The 22,586-nt window shown below is 35.8% G+C and overlaps 1 protein-coding gene and 1 long non-coding RNA gene across 2 annotated transcripts; one reads left to right on the top strand and one right to left on the bottom strand.

Annotated features, from left to right (window-relative positions):
* Window positions 1–10,088: 10,088 nt before the first annotated feature.
* LOC108368845 (uncharacterized) lies at window positions 10,089–21,580 on the bottom strand. Its single transcript, XR_001848426.1, has 3 exons — window positions 20,080–21,580; window positions 11,298–11,305; window positions 10,089–10,100 (listed from the first exon to the last, which is right to left on the bottom strand). It is a non-coding gene; the product is annotated as an uncharacterized LOC108368845 (long non-coding RNA).
* Treh (Trehalase) lies at window positions 15,480–22,449 on the top strand. The gene is made up of 4 exons (XM_017623776.1): window positions 15,480–15,663; window positions 15,790–16,668; window positions 21,594–21,992; window positions 22,071–22,449. The coding sequence occupies exons 1-4, from the start codon at window positions 15,520–15,522 to the stop codon at window positions 22,230–22,232; spliced, it is 1,584 nt and encodes a 527-aa protein (XP_017479265.1). The 5' UTR covers window positions 15,480–15,519; the 3' UTR covers window positions 22,233–22,449.
* Window positions 22,450–22,586: the final 137 nt, after the last annotated feature.

Below are 22,586 nucleotides of genomic sequence, written 5' to 3'. Positions count from 1 at the left end.
CAATTGACCTTATTTCCGTTGATCTTATTACCTGTCACCGAAATTTTTAGTATACAATTTAAGGGTGACAGGTAATAAGGTCAATTGACTTTATTTCCCACCCTGGTGCGAAATAAAGTCAATTGACATTATTACCTTTTCAAAAGCGAAATANATTGACTTTATTTCCCACCCTGGTGCGAAATAAAGTCAATTGACATTATTACCTTTTCAAAAGCGAAATAAAGTCAACAAAAATTTGGAAATAAAGTCATTGACGCTATTTCCTCATTCAAATGGAAATAGCGTCAACAATGCTTAAAGTATGTCGATTCATAGAAAAAAATGTTGTTCTTATAATAAACATTGCCCCGTAAGTGCGGTTTTTTAATAGATGAAAAGGTTATTGCCAAACACTCAGTGTTGTGATATTAATGCACACACAATCATGAACTACCACCAATTGATTTTATTTAAAAATTTAAATAACGAATATGTAAAAACTCACAGCTGGAATACGAGAAATATTTGAAGAAAGGGTGTAGAAATGATCCATAACTTGCAAAACATGTTTCGTTTCCACACAAATAAAGCGAACACTATTAAATTGAAGAAACAGTCCATGTCCAAAAACCCCGGAACCCTGAAAGAATTCTGTGTTTTAAATTAGCATATTTTGAACGAAATCGGAATGTCTAAGGTGAAAAAGAAACCAACCTTTCTATAAGGAAACAATTATAGAAAAAGAATTTTCTTACACTGTATTCATGTCTCCGCCAGAAATTTGTGACGTCATCATTTAAAAGCAGCTAAGGAGAATGACGACACTATTTATTAGATGGCACATTCAACGAGCCAATGTGCCAAAATGCGGGTATAAACAATTATTGATTATTTAATATCGGAACCGAGATCATATAAGTTAATTGATTGGTTTTCACACACTTTTGAAACACAAATTATATGCTTTTTTACTGCAGACAAGTTGTTGCCCCAAAACACAGCAGAAATCTTCCAATTAGGGCTGGCAACTATCCTTAGTTATGAGGTGCCATATTGAGGATAAAAAAGTGCCAAAATGTGCCAAATAGAAAAATAAAAGTGCGAAAAAAGGTATCATTCCTTTTAATCATTCACATTTAGCAATAAAATAAAGCTACACGCGGCGTAGCGTGACGTGGTGTGCGCGCCGGTCGCGCGGGACGCGAGCGAAATACTGACGAATTATTCTCTCCATTGACCGTTTTGAAAAGAATTAACCTCTCATATGAGTTTAAATGGTACAACTTAAAGTAAAAAAATATCTGATTTTGAGATAAATTTCGAATTTTTGGCTTTCAGTCTTGACAGTTAGATTTATTTACTCTTACTTACTAGAAATAAAACACTCAAATTCTTAAGTTTATTTTTGTCTAATTCGGTATCGATTACCGTAGAATGAGCGTAATAGAAGATGGTGTAAATTAGATAGAAGAACATATAGCCCACTCCTCCGACATGTGATATTTAAACGGCATGCCAACAGAAGGATTCTACAGTCGAACGACTTCGGTCATAACCTGTAGCAATGTAGACGAAATCGCTAATATAGAGTTTTAGTTACGCCACTACTTCCACATTTATGCTTTCACTACTTTCTTGCACAGTATATACAGTAATAAACCTTTTTGAGTACTCCTCGGGGGTAAAATCTGATCAGGGTTAATAATGAGAAGGATCATGAATTTTGTTGATTCAGAGTTGTATACAAAATTATTCTGGTATGAAAGGGAGCAAAAATCGTACTATGGCTGAGTGGCACAAGTCATGACTGTGAAATAGTGCCCGATACTATTGCAAAAGTGTAAAAACATTGCAAATTTGTGTCTATTATTATAGATACTAGTATAGATTATCATAGTTCAGTGTATAATTTGTTATATTACACCGCGCATGATAATGAACTGTTAAATGTTGAAAACGCTTGTAACTTGTAGATCACTCAAACTTGGGTGTGCTTAATGGACTGTCTGGGCGGATGTGCTGGCAGTCATTGGGATCTGTATAGCTATACAAACCTTGTTGTTTTTTTAAATAAAGACTTAAATATATTCGGAAATTTAGAATTTGGCTTGATAAATTCACAAAATTTACGGTTTTCATAAATAATTTAATCTTACAATGGACTTTTTTTTATTTTAAACTTACATTTAAGAAAACTCCATTCAATGCTATAATTACGATTTGAGTTTTCCAGTTTATAAAACACAAGCGTTATTTATGTACTTAACTATTGATATTATTCTTCATTACGCATGAATATCAGCATTCATTAAAGATGAATATTATACTTAACCTACATTTTGTTCTTAAATAACACATAATTGTGTATATTTTATCCCCGAAATGTACTTTTTCTAATCGTGAGGCGAAATTCCCCACAGTAAGTGTGGCCGTGCGCGCAAAACGAACACGCTGCACACAACCCAAAAGTACTCCTCGGGGACCAAATGGTGAAAAACTGCGAAAAGGTTTATTACTGTATATACTGTGCTTTCTTGAGCGTCGGGCTGAACTGAGTACAGCTGACATCTATGATTTTGTAACTTTCATCAGAACGACGAATTGCTGTCACTACTTGGGGAAGCAAGAAGACATACATATGTATATATAAGTATACCGTCTTTTTAAAAGGTGGCCAAACCCCTTCTGACGTTGAATGAGGCCAGGCGCGATAACCTGCCTGGGGTTTAACAATAAAACGTTCACTTTTTAATAGAAGTTAGAAACCCAAGCAAGATTTAATGGCAGCTCAATGGTCTGTATTAATACATTGTTTTATTCTTCGTTAGTTAAATATCAGTAGTTTTTGTTCAATACGAAAAACAGAAATAAAGTCGTTTTCTGACATACTTTTCTTTTTGAGTTATGGTAATCTAATATGAATTAGGCACAAAATATAGTGTTTTTTACATTATGAGGCTTAAGCTTAGAATACAGCTCTAAGGAAAAGTCGCAAGAAATATTTTTCATTATTTCTGTTGCTTTAAAAAGTATTTTGCCGTTACTGTTTTCTTGAGGAAATAGATATACGAGAATTTTTTTCTTGAGGGCTACAAAATAATTTAAGAAATCTTTTCAGAAGAAAATATGTTTCTAATTTACATATTGAGGGTGTTTTTATATGATTTCTTCTTTTTCTGCAGCTGAATATTATGTATGCTTAAGGTTGAAATATTTTTTCCCAATAAAAATGGTCAATGAATATTAACATATTCCCTCAAAAGCGAAACAAGTTTTGACAACATAGTAAAAGTTTTCCAACCTGCAATACCAACAAAGCTTTTTAAACACTAGAAGAAAGCGTCTACGTATGCATTTCATCCAATTTGCTGTAATGATCCCGACAGATTACATAACTACACATATATATTCAAAATGAAAACAATAACCAAGTAGAGCTCACCTGTACGTCATTGACTATATTCAAATACTGTTGATGAGTGTTCTACAAATGTATGTACCTAGTTAAACGAAAATAGTTACCGCAATTACTTCCTGAGAGGCAAACTAAAATAAAATGTAACGCCACATGTCGGTACATATATCAGTATGTACATAAATATGTGTGCATGTGTATCATACATACATATATATGTAGGTATGTAATGTATCCAAATTTATGCGAACACTTGTATGAAAAGTAAAGCTACTACTTTCACAATTACCTATTAAACGTTCGCTGGTGATCATTTTAAAAATAGAAAGAACAAAAAAGTCGAGCCCACCGAGAGCACAGCTTGCCAAAATGCACAAACATTTACACATAATGTCATTTATAGCGACTAAATTCTTGTTGCATTAGTACTAAATACTTATTATATGTGACAAAAAGTGCACTGTAGGAATTTTTTTTTATTATTTTGGAAATTTAATTTTTTCAGCGAGTTTACGTAAATGGTCTTATGTTAAGTGAAGGAGATCTTAACTAAAATTTGTAGCGTTTTTGTTTTTTACGTTTCACAAAATTCGGTAACTAGTCCCATACCCACTAGTTACTCGCAAGTTATATTTACGTATATTGTAATTTCTGTTTATACCTTTTACTTTGAAATAGTTTAAATTAAATCAGGAAAATATGAACTATATAGTCTGAAATTGACTAGTTCTTTACTAGTTGTAGCAAATTTTACAGCTTAGTTTTACATTTGCGATGTGAGGATACTATTTTTGCAAACAAAATTTTAAATTTTTTCATACGTAGCGCCATAAAAAATGTTTGTAGTTTCAGGCGATACCCGATAGACAAATCTTACAAAGATGGAGCTAATGGATGTCTCATACCACCACGATTTTATATTTGTTTCATTTCTTTTTTTTTTTTTGAATGAATTCTTAAATATGTACTCTATGTATGCAGAACATATATTCCATTCCTGTTAATAAATGTTACATAATAAAAATTAGTTGAACACAATTATAAGGTTCCTACAAAACGAAACAATTTCCCATTTTTCCTAATAAACATAATCGTGGTACAAATATTAAAATTAAAATTTGCAGTGTTACAGACAAATTTTTACCCAGATTAAAATTTGTTTTTTTTATTCGCGTTGATTTTTTATTTATTTTTTTGCTGACGCTGCTAGGAACTTTTCTTCTTGTTTTTCAAATATTTTATTTTTTTGTTTTGGTGCAACCCTGTAATCGGGTGCAAATACCTTTATTAACAGGAATAGGAGAATTAAAATAAGTAATTTTTCTAATTTCGAATATGACAAACAGTTGTTATCCTTAAAAATTTACATTTGCTGGAAAAACTTGTTTATAATTTTGTGTTTTTGAGATTTTAGCTCAACTTATCCTTACCTAACATTGAAGAGCTATCAAAAAAGCCATATATGTACACACATACTTATCAATTCACCAGCAGTAATTTATAAAATCTATCAAAAGTTCAGAAACAACTCGTACAACAAGTATTTCTTGAGTCTTCATAATATTTTGGCACCTGAAGCTCACTTGGAAGGCAACAAAAAAGGCACTATTACCAAAGCAATGATTTTTCTCAAGGGGTCTCTACAGCCTTAACATATCGCACTTAATCGTAGTCTTCAATTTTCGCACAAATACATACAGGTGGACATTTTTTTTATTTGTGTATGTGCCCTCTGTACGATACAACACCGCCAACACGGCTTACTTATTTAGTACTGCCTAAATCTACAAATAAATAGTCCAGAAACGCTTTAGAATGGCTCATTCACAAGCCTGCTATCCATCACTTCCGACATAGGCGGCGCGGCCAGCGGAAGTCTCCAAGTTATCGTTAAAAATTATCGTTACACACACGTATGAGTATTATTAGTACGCGCATATTCGTAATAAATATCCGCGTCCGCCGAGAGGCATACCAAGCAATTAATTAATAAATGAAACGTGCTAAAAATTAAATTTGTTAATGCAAAGAATGTGAAAGAGACATTTATTTAGAATACATAAATACGCATAAAATTAAATGTAATATTTGAATTGTAAAATTCGTGTACGAAAAAAGTTAATACATACATAGTTTCCTTAGCAGTGATATAAGGAAATGATTACGCATTTATTTCTACGAAAAATACGTTAATTGTTTTCCATTTCCTTAACAGTATTATTCAAGTTCAACTTAGCAAATTAGGAAATAAAAGCCGTAGTCGAAATCGAAATCAAGTCGAACGAACTTACAAGCACTTACAAGCAAATTAAAAATAAAATAAAATAAAATAATAACAAATTATACCAAAAGTATTATATTCGTGTAACTTAATTGAACAACGCCCGCATGACGCCAATCCACTAGATACTTACTATACATATATAGTAGTATATTTATGAAAGATTATAATTGAATTAAAGTAAATAAAAAATAGCAAAAGTGATGAAATCTATCTTAAGTTCAAGCCTCCTCCCCCTTGGGGCGCTTGTAGTTCTAAATCTCTGTGTTCGCTCCAGCATTGCGCGGACTATTTTCACTAGCACTACCAATGCGATACAGAAAAGAATCTACGATGATGGTGAACCGGTAACTTGGTAAGTGCAAAATTTTTAAAATTTAAAAAACCAGTCATTAATAGCACCTGGCGAAATATATAAAATAAGACGATCTTGGCTGTGTATGTATTTAGTTCCATCTAAAGTATACTCAATCTAACGACAATAAGGGGATTCAAAAGACGTTTTAACCGTCGCAAAATCTTAATCTTAACATTTTCATATGTAAAATAACGGTTAAAATGGTTTTAGTGGGGCTCATTATATATGTATTTATTATCAGTTTATAAACATTTCGGTATAGTTAGAAACCCTGTAAAACCATTTTGATCATTATTTTACTTAAACAAATGTTAATAGAGCAGCTCTGAGTTTGCTACATTCCAATAGTGACATACATGTGTACCGAGTTCCGGGGCACACCGGAAGACCAACAGGCTGGCCAAAGAGGCTGCTCTGTCGGCAACCATGCCGATGGAAGAGGTGCCAATTTCCCTCTAAGCGATTAAACGGGAACTCGACCTGTCCATGTTGGCGTGGAACAAAACGCACCGCTGCAAGTTGTCCAGGGTAATGTGCAGAGAGTGTGACATGCAGCTCACGAAGTTTCTCCTTCCTCTCAAGAGGGAGGACGCTAGGCTACTGGACATTGCTTGCTGGCATCGCACGACTATAAATTGGCTCTGACAAACGATAAGATATGCAGGAGATGTAGAACGCAAGAGGAGACAGTGGAGCATATCCTCTGCGAGTGTTCTGCCCTCAGCAGACTGCGTGCTAGTCTACTGGGAGCAGGTTTTCTACCTAATCTGTAAGCCGCCGTCAAGGCAGCGTATAACAAGTTGTTCCAGTTTGCCAAGAGGACTGCGATGTTCTTCACCATTGATCCTGGTTCGCAGTGATTAGCTGTCTAAAGTGGTCGTAGTTTATCTGGTAACGCTATGGACCTCAATGGTCTCTGCAAAGCCACACAGTGGCTGGCCAGCATAGCTAACCTAAGAGTTAAAATAAAAATATTTCAAGATGTGAAAAAAAATTTGCACGTTTGGCAGAGTAGCAGGAAAAAATACAATAGTTAGCATTTTTCCAAAAAAAAGAGTTTTCCGATCGAAAAATATTTATTTTCAAGAATTCCATACCATTTCTACGAAAAGTTGTTTTTTCCCCACATAAAATACATGAGAAACTTTGGGCGCTTTGAGCGACCACTAAATGTTTTTTGATTTCAAAATAAAAAATAAGGGTATATTTTCTTCGGTATAGAACAATCCTAGGGAGTGAGAGCATTAAAATTCCGACTTTACTTATTTTGGACTACCCTAATGTACATACATGTGGCTTATTTTGGACTTTTTAATTGGCCCACTCAGCTGAATAGGTTGAACATAATTTTCGAATTTAACTGTTTGTTGTATCTGCTAGATAGTCCACAAATGGGTTTTTGTTAATGCGCTATCACCAACAAACATCATCAAAAACAACTACATTGGTGCTATCATTAGTTACTTTTAGACATTTTTTCAAAAGTAATAAATAGGAAAAAAAGGAAAATTGAATCGTTCACCAGAATAGGTTATGTGCAAAAATTTTTTATTTAAGGCAAGGACCGAAAATAACAGTCATTGTTTTATGTTATACAAGTCCGGGGCAAAATTTTGTGGTAGAAGAAAGTTATCAATGTTTGTTTGATGCCAGGACCTCCTGAACAAGAATCCTGGATAATTTTTATTTTCGAACTTAAAGTGGGCCAAATATTTTTAGCAGCCTGACTCTTTGAATCATATTGCCTAGAACTCAGCAGTTTCGCGAATGTGAAGTTATATGGGCAGTTGATGCAGGATCACCGAAAGAGACATTTTAATTCATTCTTTCATTTCGGAAATTTCGAAAAAATTTGTATTGAGATGTAATTTAAAGAACCGTAAGCTTGTCTATAAAACTATAATTCCCTATTAAAACTGTGAATCTGCCAACGTTGGCCATACAAGATGTTTTCATCATATTCGATGACACCAACAAAAAGTGGTTTTAGATCGAGATCGGGAAGTAAGTAAGAGGCCTCGAGTTGACAATGTTTTCCACCTCTACGATGTCGCCTTGCAAAGTATATTCGAGGGGAGCAACTTCTTTCGACGTGTGAATTGGCACGCGTTTCAGGCAGCGCACCATGCGCTCCCAGATACCGCCTCCCGATGGATTCTGGGGCAATTAAAAATCCACCCAATACTCTTTGGTGACAGTTCATCGCTAACAAGTCTAGGATGCTGCGACACTTAGAAATTACTACCAGAAACAAAACAAGAAGGCTTTGAAATTATTTTTTTTTTGTATTATATAACTTGGAAGTTTAGATGTTANACAGAGGTACAAAGTTAATGTTTTTTGCATTATACCACGGCAATGTGTCCTTGGCATAGTGGCAGGTTGCCATGTCCGCCTAGAACGATGGCCTTTCCTTATCTGTTGATAAATGACAGAAGACGCCTTTTGAGGCACTCATCCCGATAAACTTGATCATTCATTGTGCCGGATGGGAAAAAGGGCTGCTCATACGGCCGCAGGAACAAATAGCTTGCCAAACCATGTGGTTTTTGGAAATTTGGACTTCATTTTCAGCTTACAACTTTCAGGGGCATCTTGACGACTTGCAGCGGTATAAAAATCTTGACCTGCAATATATTTTGAATTCTTATAGCAGTAGGTTTCGCAGTCCATAACAATGCAGTTGTATTTTTTAATTTAGAATTCATACAACTTCCGAATGCGGGATTTCGCTGTAACATTCTACTTTGCGCCTCGGTCTGGCGCTGTTTGAGCTGTAGAACATCTCAATGAAGCTTTCCGCTTTACCTTTTGTACGAAAAACTGCGATCTCCGTACGGATTTTGCAACATAACGCGACAAAATCTTCGGATCTCGCGAAAACGCACTGAGGACCTTCCGAGCACTGTTTTTATCACTTTGACCATGCTAACCCCCGCTCCCTGGTTTTCTCGTAACTGTCAGGCCTTATTTGTACCGATTAAAATCCTGCAAACTGTCGAATAGTGCACTCTTTAATTTTTTTGCAATTTTACGTGTACTTAAGGCCGGATCATATATAAACTCGTGCAAAATGTTTTGTCTCGTTTCTAGCTCGGTTGCCATTTTTAACTCAACTAGGAATCAAATTCAAATGAAATTTCTTCTACGTTCAACTAAGGTCATGGTCAACTTATGGTATTTGAATTTCAAAATATTGAATTCGTTTTGGGTAAGTTATAAGCTTCCCAAAGTGTCGCAGTTTTGGTGTGTTCACCCTTTAAGCCACCTGCAGATGTATCGCACAGACCGTAAGGCAGGTGAAAAGAGCTACCCCTCGTTTTTTTGTACGCCGACCAATAGTGACCTTTAGAGGTCCGAAGTAATCCAATCCAGTGCAGCTAAACGGTCTGACGTATGGTGTCAATCGATCCTGAGGAAGCAGGCACATATTTGGCGTGGCTGGTTTGGCAAGTACGGCAGCAAATTGTAGATTGGACTTTTCTTTGACACCATTTGTCCCTCTTTAAGTAGTTTCACTTCCACAATGTATACGGCGGACTGAACTTGGCGGAACAGATAAGCTTCGGCTGCAACGAGTGCGCTGGAAATCAATCCGTGGTGACCTTCACTAGATATTGTACGACGGGAACCAACAATAAACCTCAACATCTAAGCCGTTGTTATTTTCAATCTAGTGTACGAGGAAATCAATTAAAACAATGGTATTCGTTAGAAAAACGTGTATTGTACAAATTTCTTATCGCTATCATTCTGATTGTTCACGGTGACCGAGGCATTTGGCCCACGACTCCTACTGGCATTGACAAAAACGATGGTACAGTATTTTCTCCTGAATTCGTTCACTACGGTGAACTCTTAACCCAGCATTAAAGAAGTGCGGATTAAATATTTTCGGCATCAGTTCAATCATTTATGCCGGCTTTCCACAAGGCACTCTCAAATTTTAATGACAAAGTTGGGCATTAAAAAATGTCTGTGCCGCACAGTGGTCGGAGAAGCCATGTTTTACGCGAAAAAGGCATATTTGAAAACTGTGATAAATTAACTGGAATACAGCTATTCTTATTCAGAAATATCCAAGGTACACAAAAGTGATTAGTACTTTCAATAATATCTGCTCAGCAAGCTGTTAAAACCGTTTAATTCAACGAATTCGATCTTGGTACGTTCTAAAAATTATGTGTTGATAGCTTCCTTAACAATTTTTTTATGGAAACTTTCAATTATAGCAGTCATTGCTGGTTTGATGGTTTTGTCTTAAGCATAGAGAATGATGATTTCATATGAAACATTACATAATACAAATTTGTCGCTAAATTATCAATACCTTAATAACACGGCTTAATTTTCAATAAATATTTTTTTCAATAAGGTATAACTAATGAGTATGGCCGGGTAGGGTCCTGACTCCTTTACCAAAATGTACTGCAAATAGTCCTTTAAGGATCTACGAAAATAAAATCCGCGCATACTGGCGCCAAAAAGTGTGGCGGCCGTATTTTTTTATTATATATTTAGCACCACATAATTTATTAGATGTATCTTAACAAACCTGAAGTCAATGTTCAAAAATCCAAAGTAGCGAACCCAGTATGGCGCCCAAGAATTTAAAAATTATTGAATTTTCGTGAAATTTGGTATTTAGAGGTTCCTAAGTTCGCTTATTATAAATTTCAGACCAGTTTTTGCAAAATCGAATATGGTGTCCGAGATTTAAAAAAATTTTTGAATTTTCAAACCTGAATAATTTATTTAAAAATAAGAAAACTGAAGTTTTGGAAATTACGAATTTCGTATCAAATAAAAAACCTTAAAAAATAAGGGCTCAACTTTTAGCAGATGGCTCCAACTATTCCCCATTTATAACTATAAATACCGTTATTATTTCATAATTTTATCATAAATTCATTTTAAATATGCTCCCTCGAATACAATAAATCATTAATTTTGCTAAACAAATATATTTTTTACTCAACTAAAAATGATAGTTCATTTTGACAGTTTTCAACTGAAAAAGTTTGAATGTGATATAGAACTAGAGATCAGAGAGCCTTAAAACTTAGTTCGTTTATTTCTTGGCAACATTTTCTCTTTTTTCAACTGTCAACTCTCAAAGTTTTAATTTGATATGAAACTCGTGTTCAGCATGTCTAAAAACCTAATCAGGGGCATTTTTAAAAAGATTGTCTAATTTTTAGAGAAATTCTCGGTCCATTTGACATATGTCAATTGTTTTAATTGGACATAAAATTCGTGACTAGTGTACCTAAAAACCTAATCAGTTGTATTTTCAAAATGATTTTCGTATTTTAAGAGAATTTGGCGTTCGATTTGACAGCTGTCAACTGCCAAACATAAAATTGTAAGGCATATTCGGATTTAGCATAACAAAAATACTGCGAACCTGCATTTTTATTATAATCGTAACAACCATCCAATTTTTCGCGTAAAACATGGCTTCTGCGACTACTGTGTGCCGTTACGCTAAGAAAAATTGTCATCACATAAATTCGTTACTCACATTTCTCATCATTTCAATGCCTGGTGGAAATTCGGCAGTAGAGTATATTTTTTTTTTTGTCGAATTAGAGAGAAAATAAGCAAACAATTTTTCGAAGATTAAGAGCAGTGAAAGCACTTGTCAGAAAATTAGAACTAGTGGAGATGGAGTAGAAAAAAATATCAACTTTGACTATCCGAGCTTGAAATTGAGCTATTTATTAAGAGGCGAGTTTAACCTAATAAGAAAATGCATATCGCTAGCTTAGCTGCGAAGTCCAGTTTTTTTAATTTTACAGGAGAGAAAAAAACCACTTCAATTGATTTTTGTATTCTTTCTTGTATATTTTCTGTTACTATTTTGGACTTAGCAATGAAGTTGGGGGCAGCCAACTTATGATTCCACTAATCGCCTCTAAATTTGCCTGTAAAATCGCCTCATGCGAACACCGTATAAGGAAATCATGTATTTTTGATTGTTCTTGCCTCTTGTATCAAAATATAACTTTTTAGAAAAAGTGGACTTGGCATGTATGTACATAACTGAATAAATCGTTTAGTCAATAAATAAGTTTCTTTAATGGAAATAGAAAATATTATATAGTAAAAATATGACCTCCAAAAGTGTGATTCTACAATTCTACCAAAATCTGAATAGCTGTGAAACGGAAAAGCTAACGTGACTATTCCTAATTAATTTGTTACAAAAAATCATTTTCACATATATGTAGTTTCCCATACACTCAAGCTTTGAAATGCATGTCATTCTTACTTATCGCACTTTAGTAATACTACGTATCCAGAATTTCAACAATTTCAAGGTGAAATTAAAAAGTTTAAAATTTTTAACAATTTGCAAGTAATTTCCCGCTGTAAGCTTGAAATAAACGAGCACCGAATTGTGTAGAAGTGCAAATTAGTTAAGTATGTATTTAGAAGCGCAATACAAATTTTGAGATGTACTAGTACATATGTATTTCTGGGTGGGAGTGTAAGAGAAAACATCATAAAAATTGCTTTTTATATTTCAATTTTTAGTCGATACAGGAGCCATTAACTTACTTAAATAAGTACTAACACATTTACACATTTCTATAAATGTACACATTACTTGTATTTATTGCTAATGCAATATAATTAGATTTAGCCACAAGAAACGTTGTCAATTATTCTGTTAAATAAAAAATGCACTTTTAACGCGAAAATTTCGCGTTGTGACAGGTTAATGAAAAACAGAAAAAATGCTGCCGTCGTTGCCGTTTCGATACAATTGTATCATTTTTGATACTTTTCTTTTAAAAATTTGTAATTTCATACTTTGCCACTTTTTTCACAAATGCCAAATTTTGATACTAATAAAAATATTTTTGAATTCGTTTCCAAAATATTGAGTTTACCTCACAACCAAGACGAATTTACACAAAGTAGTGTTACTGGCGAAAAAAAAATGTAAAACTGTTGTACATATTTACTTTTGATACGTTTTGATACTTTTTAGCTTAGCAATTGATACACATTACTACGTATGCATGCATGCACATATAAAAACAAATTTAATTTTGATATTTATTTTAGTTTTGATATTTATTTTTAATTAACTGTCACATTTCGCTAAAAAACAAAGGACACACTGGCACAAAAATATTTAGTAGATACTCGTAAATGGATTTGCCTGATTTCTTTTAATAGAAATTTAACGAAAATTCCTCATCATATCACAATTTTTAAGAAAGGGCTCTTTATGAAAAATTGTGTATTTATAACCTTAAATCGTTTCCTATATATGTATACATATTTCGTTTATTTATTTACCCTTCTCTACGGGCTTAAAATGAGTCGACTTGCTAGGTATTATCCAAAAGTAATTTTAAAGCAGATTTTGTATAAAAATTCTTTAAGAAAAAAAGTTTTACAAAGCAAATGCCGTACTTATTGCATATAAAAAAGTTGTATATAAGAAATAAATGGATATAAGGAAGCTTTTACTTGCACCAAGTCCAACGTAATACAATAGCTACGAGTATGTAAAAGCAAATGTGCATAACAAAACCGCTTAAATGAAAACAATTCTAGAAAGTTATTTTTACAAGTCAGGCATAGCCATAATACTTTATTTACATATGTAAGGGGCATTCCAAAGTGACGGGTGGTACATCTTAACTCGTTTTTGCTGAAACTTTAAGTAATTTCTCTTTAACCATAAATTTGAAAAGTTTCAAAATGTTAATACTTGAAGTCAGATATCAAATTATTACGTGGGACAACTATGACACCCACCTCTCTGAGTTAATGGATTCGTTGCCCAATTCTAGCCAAACTATAAATATGATGCTTAACGACACTCACATATTGACAAAATTTTACCATTTATCTTATAATTTGTTTAATTTTAATTATTTGTTTATAAAAATATGGTTGCAACATTTAAAAAAAATCAACAAACTTGCGTAAAAAATTCGAATTTTTTAATTCGATTTTTCAGAAATATTTTGAGTACGGAGTACCTTACCGTTAATTCTTGAGAATTTTTTTTTATTGAAGGTGTTGCTCATTTTCTCCATATAAAAAATCGTCGAACATACTTTGAATGGAAGCAAATAACTGACATCGTCAACAAAAAACAATTGCCAAAAATCAACGGTAATACTACGTTCAAATTGACGAGTTAAACATGTTAAATGGGCTTGAACCAGTTAAATGCACAAAACGTGTTTAAAAACAAATTAAATCGCATGCAATTGTTGTTGGAAAATTTAACCAGTTAAATCATTTAACTCGTTTGAAAACCAGTTCAGCGCAGAGTTGCATCAGAAAGCTTTCTGCTTCAGCCACTCAGAAGGGCCGCAAGCTTTCATTTGACACGCCAACGTTCAAAAAATTTAAATTCTCAAAAATAATAAAAATTAAAAACTATCAAAAAATATCGAAATTGTATGCATGTCTGCCCGCCAAAAAAGGGGTCAAGGCGGTAATCAGTTATTTCCCCTCAGGTCTCATCGTACGCAGAGATAAATAGTGCATACATACTAAACATTTTGAAGTAATCCGTATGCGGTAATATCATAAAGCAGACATTCGCACAACACAAATTTATTTTTGATATTTTTTTTAATTATTATTTGAAATCAAACAACCGTCAAAGTTAAATCCATATGTTCAATGTGGACGATTGTGTTTTACAAAAAAACTCTTTTTCATTTAACAAGTTAAATGCGGCCAATTTGAACGTAATATAAGTCCCAGCTAATTTAAATATTTCTAAAAATTCGAATTAAAAAGCTCGGTATTTGTATGAAAGTTTGTTGTTTTATTTGAATGTTTCACAAAGATTGAAACTTGGATTTACATATCGATGGCTGAGTGGAAGATCGACCTATCTCGCCAGCCTGTTCGCAAACGCCCTATCTCAAAAAACCTTTCAAGAACGCCCTACTTCAGAATTCGATAGAAAAACACCCTTTTTCAGATTTTTATTGAAAAACACCCTATCGCAGCTGCCGATTCAAAAATGCCCTATCTCAGCACATTTTCAATGTATTTTCGTTTGAGATTTCTGAAATAGGGCGTTCTTCAACGAAATTCTGAATAAAGCGTTGTTGAAAAATTTTCAGAGCTAGGGCGTTTTCGAACTGGTTGTCGAGATAGGTCGATCTTCCACTCAGCCATCGATATATGGTTTTTGTTAAAAGATAAACTGTATTTGTATAAATGAATAATTAAAATTAAAAAATATTAAGACAAGTGGTCAATTCTTGTCAATATGTAAATGTCATAAAGTTATGATACGCACTATATATTGTTGATAGCGCCTTCACTTTCATTTAGAGTGCCTGGCCTAGCTGCATACCAAACAGGATTGTGGGATTGGTGCTCACACAAATTTGGTTCACCATTCGCGTTGGCCTAAAATGGTTAATGTATTCGTTTTTGTTTCTTACCAGTCAAATCTATTGCCATGGACCGCTGCTGCACACCATACAAATGGCGCACCTTTACAAGGACTCCAAAACTTTTGTGGACATGAAGTTAAGAAATCATCCGGATAAAACGTTGCAGGATTTCAACGAATTCATGGCTGCCAAGAATAATACCCCCACCGAAGCGGAAATACAAGACTTTGTTGATGTATGTTCATGTTTATATAGAGCTCACATTTTTGCCGGTGCAACTAAACTGATTTCCTTTTTCTTGTGCTCTTTTTTCTATAATGTGTTCTTTTTTTCTATTTTTCTTTTCTTATCTACTATTTAGACACACTTTGAAGAGCGCGGCAAAGAGTTCGAACCATGGACGCCGGACGATTGGAAGGAGCATCCCGAATTCTTAGATATGGTTAACGATCCTGATCTCAAGCAATGGGGCTCCGATTTGAATGTTATCTGGAAAAAGTTGGGTCGCAAAATGATCGATGATGTACACAAGAATTCAGAATATTATTCCATCATACCAGTCGATCATCCAGTTATTGTGCCAGGTGGACGTTTCATTGAATTCTACTATTGGGACTCCTATTGGGTCATACGCGGTTTGCTCTATTCAGAGATGTACGAAACGGCACGTGGCATGATCGAAAACTTCCTGTCCATTGTACAAAGATTCGGTTTCATACCGAATGGTGGTCGCGTGTACTACTTCGGACGTTCACAACCGCCACTGCTGACGGCTATGGTTAAGTCTTACGTTGAATTCACGAAAGACTACAGTTTTGCTGTGGATTCTTTGGATATTTTGGAGCATGAATTTGAATATTGGATGAATAATCATATCGTGCAGGCGAAAGGTTACGATGTTGCAATCTATCGTGACAGTTCCTCCGGTCCACGTCCAGAATCCTATCGTGAAGACGTCGAGACGTCGCAATTTTTCCAAACAGACGAGGAGAAGGAGCAACATTATTGCGAGTTAAAGGCTGGTGCTGAGTCTGGCATGGATTTCAGTTCGCGTTGGTTTATTAACGAAAATGGCACAAGCGATGGTGATTTAACAACTCTGAAAACACGCTCCATTGTGCCCGTAGAATTGAATGCAATATTGTATTGGAATGCAAAAATGATTGCAGAATTCCATGAGAAGGCAGGAAATGCCGCAAAGTCTGCGGAGTATGAGCTGAAGGCTGCAAAGATATTCGAGGTAAGAATCCGAATGTTTTTTGAGATTGGATATTTTAGATTTGCATGTGGCGATTGAAAATTCGAATTAGATATGTATGTAGATAAGACAAGTGGTCAAATATGCACGCCGTCGCATATGTTGTGCCCCACAACACTTCGTTTGATGCGTAAGTCCCCAAAAAGTTTAGAAAAGGAGTTGGGAGTGTAAGTGCTTTCTTTTAGCCACAGTGAGCCTAGACTCTTCTTAGACTCACGGGATAGGTGCAATAATGTCTCATTGGCTATATCACAAAAGTAACGGAGACGAAACTGCTAACTTATTCAGATGGCTTCTCAAGCTGAAATTAGTCAAGAATGTAAACCTACCGGTACGTAAACCTGAGTCAGCTGACACGATCTGCTTTACCAGAGCGCCATTTAAATGAAAACTCAACACCGCAGAATTTTTCTGAAGTTGTAGCCCGTAACGCAGAAATCTGCGGAACTTAGATTTTTCCGTGTCAACTGATTTTTTCCTTCTATAGATGGTTGCCACTTCGTCTGTTTTGCAGATGGTAAAGAAGTTATAATTTCCTATTCAAAATACGTTTAAAATATTTGAAATTTACTATTGAATAAGGTTTTAGGTTTTTAGGTTTTTAAGTAGTTTATATTTAACTACGATCTATTATAGCACAAAAAATTTTAGTTGAAAGGCAAGTTTATGAAATGGCATTGATGAGTGCCAACACTGTAGTAAGCAAAACTGAGGGCTCCAGTAATGGACAAAATTCTGCGTATACAGACTGCGTTTAAGTATACGTTCTGCGTTCTTGACTAATTTCAGCTTCAATCTTCAGTATCCTGTATCACTTGAGTTTATATCATTCATGTTTAGCTCCGCCAGTGTCATTCTTTCATTCCTATCATCTCTTTCCCGAGCTCCTCCCCACTTGTGTTAGGACCTACTACCAGTGTTTATAGAGAAAGACCCCTAAAAATCTTAGTTTTTTTTTCAAAAAAAAAGCCATCAAAATAAGATTTTAAAGCTTAAAAAATCGTTTCCATCTCAAGAAATCTCCATTTAAAATTACCTCCAAAGAAACACGTATTTCAATATTGGCTTTACGGCTGTAAATGATCTTTATTATGTTGACTCAAAAAATAAACAATTTCAAGTCATAAAATCATCTTAAACTAACAATTAATAATGCCTTCGGGGCATCACAAAATTTGTAGCACAGTTTGTTTGCTAAGTTCCACATGAGTTTACAAATAATACACCTACGCATAAAATATTAATATACATTGAATAAAACGCGTGTATACACTGGCAAAAATATACATAAATAGGAACGTAACACTTCAGCAAGTTTTGGCTATTTTTGTTTTGTTCATTCAATGTTTATTATTTTTTTTATGAAAGCATATCGAGGGCTTATATTCAATACCCTCTATCTGCAATTTTCACAAAAACTACTTTGTGATGTAAGAACCCACCTGGGACTTACCTGTCATCATTGATGTTAAATCTGACTTTGCAATCTAATAGTAAATTCTTCTGTCAAGCGTTATGCAAGGTCAGCATTAATATCACTGATGACAGTTAAGTCTTAGTTGGATTTCTATATTAGAATCTCATTTTTATGAAAAGTATCTAGGACATTTTTTTATATTCTCCATACAAAAACAAGGTCCGTGCCAAAATTCAACGGCATAATTGAATGGTCTATTGATTAATGTTTAACGCATTCCGTTTCTTTGGCCGCTGCGGGCTTAAAAACTTTATTTAATTTCATTTTGATACGGATGTATAAACGCGCACTTAACACGCACCGTGTTAAATTTCCGCATATACACGATCTACTTCAAAGCCTTTTTAAGTCTCCGTATTTTTTTTTTTTTAACAAATTTTGTTCTTTTCCTCCACTTTCTAACTCTTTACTAGAGTATATCGTCACTAGACACGAATAAAGGCGCGAGCTCAAAAGTCGACCGCGAAAAAATACGCATAAAACAAACTTCAATAAAGAAAGGCGCCTAAACTTAGTCGACGGCGAAAAAATACACGTTAACCTTTTTGACGGTGAAGAAAGACGCGTAAGCTTATTTTCGTGGTCAACTGTGTTTGCGGGTGTAATAGTATGTACATTCCCCAAAGAGGCATCAGGATGGGCTCCGTAAAGTACACAGCACAAAAACTGCACTTAACACCATAAACTTTCGGATAACAAGTGGTGAGAGAACAGTCCCAGTAGCGTTTTATCAGTCAAAGGCATTTGACATGGTCAGTCACTACATGCTACTCGAAGACATTTAGGCTTCCTCTCTCCTACCGGAACTCAAACTTTTTAGGGACAAAACCAGCAAACCAAGAAGAATTAAATAGGGGGTTCCGCAGGGTGGTATCCTTTCTCCGCTTCTGTTTAATTTTTACAAATCTCTCTCAACCACCAGAGGGAGTCTGGATTGTCTCTTATGCTGACGACTGCTCGAAAATAGTGTCTGGGAGTAGAATTGATGACTCGTGCTCGAAAGTACCTATCCAAACTTTCTCGCCTATTCACTGCAAGGACCCGAACCCTCTCCACTACAAAGTCCTTGGCAACCGTTTTTACCATCTGGTCGAAGGAGGTTAGACTATGCCGATGCCAATGGTGAATAAACCGAAAATTATCGGAGTACTTTCGATAGTCTGCTCTCCTTCTCGGAGCGCACACAATCGCAATTGTCAATAAAGTACAAAGCCGCAACAAGGTCCTCAGGTCGCTAGCCGGCAGCACCTGGGATAAATACAAAGAAACGTTGTTGGCAACGAGAGTTAGCTGNGATGGTGAATAAACCGAAAATTATCGGAGTACTTTCGATAGTCTGCTCTCCTTCTCGGAGCACACAATCGCAATTGTCAATAAAGTACAAAGCCGCAACAAGGTCCTCAGGTCGCTAGCCGGCAGCACCTGGGATAAATACAAAGAAACGTTGTTGGCAACGAGAGTTAGCTGTACAAGGCAATTGGCCGGCCGGTTTTAAACTATGCGGCGACTGTGGGGACTAGTAAGATGCAGTGGATGTCTTCTGATGCCGCCACAACATCATAAAACAACCCCTGGACCCGACAGCATAACGACAGGCCATAAACGGGACATTCACAGGGAATCAGTAGAGATCTACAATGACTCTCGACCTGTCAGTGCCGTTTTGGGAACACAAGCGCCAGAAGTGGACGAGACAGAGCTTCGTCTGCCTCGGGAGACTCGGACCATAATAGCGAAATTTTTCTCTGGCTACTGCTGCATGTTAAACTCGTACCTGGGCAGATTAGATGCAGATGTGCCCAACGAGTGCCCGGAGAGACACCCCACAACTCGAGACATCACTTCGCACGCCCCCTAAGCCTTACTCAACTAACGTCTCTGTCCCTATGGACAAACCCCATAGAAACGTGTAAAACGTTGAGCGCAACCTCAGCTCCGTGCAAATTGGGAATGATTTCTCCTCTTCGTTTGAGACCGTAATGATGTTTTAGACAAGACGTTTCACTCTCGAGCTACTTTTTCAATTTAATGGTTCAAAGCGTAAATAATAAGAGCTACCACAAAAAATGGAAGGACCAAATGCACTTGGGATGAACAACTGGCGCAAATATGCCAAGGAAAGAGGCAATTGTCAAAGTTGTTTGGTTTGCCTAATTAAAAGATAAGAAAGCCTTTAGTCTGGCTGTTGCTAAAGACTAAAATGCACTCATTAAATTCTACGTAAGTTATACTTAGCACTTAGACTAATGGCGTAGAGCTTCGGCTTAAAAATGCTCGGGAATTTCTACAACCTTATCTAGTAGATTTGGAAACCAACGCCATCGTCTTAGCTTAGAGCCGTTTTTATTTTCGTACTTTACCACTCGAGGACCAAGCAGAGGTGGAACTACCTAAACCCAAAGCTCTTTTAGGAATGAGCAAAGAAGATACAGCAAACCCCGCTTAAGTACCTCATGAAAAATGTACCTCGATGCGGGTACTTAAGCGAACATAATATTGATGTATGTACTAACAAATTTACTGCAGTGTACACAGAGCACTGACCCGTTTAGGTACATGCTGAAAGGATTGGATTGCCCTTCAATAAGTTCTGTCGAACACTTTCTGGGCGAGTGTCCAGCTCTCGCGGGAATGTGGCTGAAGACACTCGGCAAACCATACCTGCAGATTATTTCAGAGTACAGCTACCTCTCTCCGTATGACGTACTGAAATTCATTTTAGCCGCCAAATGGCTGTAGGTTGCCCGAGTTGTGGAATCAAAATGGCAAAGTTGCTAACTGCTTGTCACCAGGAAAATCCACTTAAACCAACCAAGGATATCTCAAGTTGATTTGTTGCAAAGCCCTATTTTAAATTCCTTTTCCAAAGAGTATTCCGTGATCTGCTCTATTTAGGGGACTAATAACCTTCCTATTAAAAATATGAGCGAAGAGTGTGGTCTGATAGGCGGTCTTAGTGCTTTACCGCACTTATGTACTTCCTTCTAAGTTTACACACTAATTAGTGATTATTTCTTTCTAAGAAGACCAACTGAGACCACAAAAACATCTCGGTCCCATAAATACAACTCAGAATCTTTTTCGTGCCAACTTTTGGGCGATCGCGTTACTTATGGCCCCGTAGTATCCACGCGCTCAATGCCGTCGTGCTGTATTTCTCACTGTTAAATGTTTAAGCTTATCGAAGAAGTCCTTAACAGGCTTGGATTTATCATGCGACCGAAGAGGTCCCGATGGGCCGGTTGGTTATCTGAAAATAAAGCTAAAAATACCCACTTCATTCGCTTTTCAAGGTTTACTTAGGCGTCATATACATATATATATTTTTTTGCGAATGACGAAGGTTTTAGAAAGCTGGGTGCAATTTTTTTTTTAATATTACAGCGCTCGACTAATTTTGGTTTTTTTTTTTTTAATTTTTCGCTTCTAGGCCATCCAAGTGGTGCACTGGAATGATGAGGCCGGCGTTTGGTTGGACTACGATTTAATCAATCAGAAACCGCGTGACTACTTTGTACCCACCAATCTGGCACCACTCTGGACAGGTGCATTCAATGCTTTGGACTCGAAACGACTCTCCGCATCTGTGCTAAAATATATTGAAAAGTTGAATTTGGACAGTTATCCTGGTGGCGTGCCAAATACTCTCGCAAATACGGGCGAACAATGGGACTTTCCAAATGTTTGGGCACCAATGCAATATCTGCTCGTTGTCGGTTTGGAGAACTTAGACACGCCCGAAGCAAAGAATCTTTCAGAAAAATGGGCACATCGATGGGTGAAGTCAAATTTCGAGGCATACAAACAGACGCAGGCGATGTTTGAAAAGGTTGGTGTTAGCTGCGAAAAAAATTTTACTATATTTTTATGATCTCTCTTTCTCTCTCTCTCTCTTTCTCACATACAGTACGATGCATTAAAATTTGGAGGTCATGGCGGCGGCGGTGAGTATGAGGTACAAGAAGGCTTTGGCTGGAGCAATGGCGTTATTGTTGAATTCCTGGCGAAATATGGCGGCGAGCTGTCACTTTCAAACAGTGCGGCACCAACAGGTGACGATGCGCTTTGAAGCAAGAATTTAAGAAACTACACATACATAGAACCATCAGAAATCTCGACTCATTATACAGTTCATTTGTCTTTTGTTGTTGTTATTGTCTCACAGCATATTGCTAAAATATTATACATACATACATATTATATGTAATTAGAAAATATTCACATTGCAATTGTACAAGAAAGAAATTTACAAAAAAAAATGGAAAAACAAGTTATTAAAAATTGTATTAAATAAAATTATAAATTGTTTCATTAATGCAGCAGGGACACAGGTTTAAAAACATCTGTAAATATGTACATACATATACATATAATAGGCAGCATCTAACATTTTACATGTAAGGGTCGCGTGTATGCATATGTT

Source organism: Rhagoletis zephyria, unplaced genomic scaffold (genome assembly GCF_001687245.7).
Source record: "Rhagoletis zephyria isolate East Lansing unplaced genomic scaffold, Rhagoletis_zephyria_1.1 Rzeph_scaffold_03354, whole genome shotgun sequence".
Classification (NCBI taxonomy): Eukaryota; Metazoa; Arthropoda; class Insecta; order Diptera; family Tephritidae; genus Rhagoletis; species Rhagoletis zephyria.
This window is presented reverse-complemented; position numbering and strand designations above follow the sequence as displayed.